Raw genomic sequence first — 2,004 nt, 5'->3', positions numbered from 1 at the left:
TTATGACATGTTGATTCATATGATAAACTCAAACCATATGGGATCTGCATCAATGGTGCAATCGACGGGTTTTCACGAATGGTGATACGGCTACCGTGAAGCACAACATATCGGTTCAACTGATATAGAAAACACAGCAACGTCAAGCAGATCAGAATGTTCTTTTCGTCTGAACAGGCGCAAAGTCTTGAGGTGTCTGTGCAAAGTTGATGCACTAATAACAACACCATTTATATTACTTAAAGACAGCAGTATCTCCCAATGTCTCAAACCCAAAGTAAAATAAAACCGGATTAAAATTGAAAGGCGGGACATGTTTACTTCCATGCAATCCACATTAAGTCGTTAATTCAGAAAAACGGAGCAAAAAAATTTTTTTCCTGAAAAATTAAGTCAGAAAAACAGAGTAGATTTTTTTTTTTACTCAAGTGAATGCAATACGCTTCCATAGTATTGGAACCTTTGCCATAGTCTGCACACTAATATAATACTAATATAATCCACATATCTAAAAGTTTTCCTTTGGTGGCCTTGTTATTCTAATGTTTATTATGTTCGGACTCTTTTCCACAGATAAATCATTATTAAGCCTCATCCAAAGTCACCTAGGCAAGATTTTACCCAGAGCTTTTACCCAAAACACCAAAGTCTTCTCTTTTACTCTTCACTAAGCAAATAAATAAATAAATAAAAACAAACAAAGAAATAAATAAATAAACACACAAAGCATAACACAACAAAAGGAAGACGCCATAAACAAAACGAGCTGCTGAACACAAGGCGTTGGCTCCAGACTTCCACCGTTCAACTAGAGCTGTTTTCACAAGACTCCTTTTATTGACTAACAGCAGGTTGGGAAGGTTTTCAATAGTTATTTAATGTATTTATTGAAATTGTTTATACACAATATACAGTTTTCCAAACGTGATAAATGTAGCGCGTGCTATAAAGAAAAACACCTGTATTCAATTAATCTGTACACATGTAATTAATTACTTGCTTCATTAAGTCTCTCTAGAAATAATGGATTTCTGATAATATATAATAATATATTATAATAATTAAAAAAAAAAAAAAAACTGCTAAGTTAATTAAGTTCATAAAATATAATAACCATAGAACTACAGGCTTTTTTTGTACAAGCCACTTCCCAGAAAGGCCCCGAGTCATTAACACCTTTTCAGGTATGATCAATAAATAAGATACAGATTCTGTTCTAGGTTAATAAATTCATTCATTTCAAGATGCTAGAATTATTACTGACCTGCAAAAAGCGAAAAAACTGATCCAATCATATCTGAATTAAAACGATTTAAGCCCATTCTTCAGGAGGTTAAAAAGGTAGTAAGTGCTTCAAGTGAGATGGCTTCTGTTTTCAGCCTGTAATATGAGCCACTGAAGCCACGCCCACTGATCCAGTCTCATCTTGTTCATTTTGTCAGGTGCTGAGGGGTTAAGCACTTGGGTTAATGTTTCCAGAAGGGAAAATACATATATGAGTTTTCTGTTATGTTTACTCTTTTTTTCTGTTTATAGGGTATTGTGTTTGCTATCCTTCTAACTATCCTCAATATTATTAATTTTAATAAATTTGATTGTTGCATATGTAAACCAGAGGTGGCAAAAAATCAGGAAGTGTTTTTTTTTTTCAAGCTAGCATGCAGTCAAATATGTGCAAAACTGGTTTGGTTAGTTATACACTTGTAAAAGACACACACACACACACACACACACACACACGAGTTAATATAGCTGTGGTTTCATCGTGGTTTAGGGTGATTTCCTCTGAAATGTGCAACTTTTGAGTTAAATCTTTTTAACACATCAATACACACATGTTCATTTGGGCCTGTACATTGAATTTAACAAATTTATTTATGCTATTTCTTGAGGAAATCTGTAAGTCTTGCAACTGAAGTATGCTTCAGGGTTTCGGTAAGAGATTAAGGACGAAATATAAAGTTATCGTAACTATTATAAGCAGCTCAAAGAAGTTTGCTGAAG

At 33.7% G+C, this 2,004-nt stretch overlaps 1 protein-coding gene across 1 annotated transcript in view; it reads right to left on the bottom strand.

Annotated features, from left to right (window-relative positions):
- Nucleotides 1-1,387, bottom strand: part of LOC132839795 (cell surface A33 antigen-like) — a 9,686-nt gene extending 8,299 nt beyond the window's left edge. Inside the window, exon 1 of the mRNA XM_060860962.1 lies at nt 1,265-1,387. Within this exon, the coding sequence (XP_060716945.1) occupies nt 1,265-1,322 (58 nt within the window). The 5' untranslated portion in view covers nt 1,323-1,387. The remainder of the gene's footprint in view (nt 1-1,264) is intronic.
- Nucleotides 1,388-2,004: the final 617 nt, after the last annotated feature.

This window comes from Tachysurus vachellii, chromosome 24 (assembly GCF_030014155.1).
Source record: "Tachysurus vachellii isolate PV-2020 chromosome 24, HZAU_Pvac_v1, whole genome shotgun sequence".
Lineage (NCBI taxonomy): Eukaryota > Metazoa > Chordata > Actinopteri > Siluriformes > Bagridae > Tachysurus > Tachysurus vachellii.
This window is presented reverse-complemented; position numbering and strand designations above follow the sequence as displayed.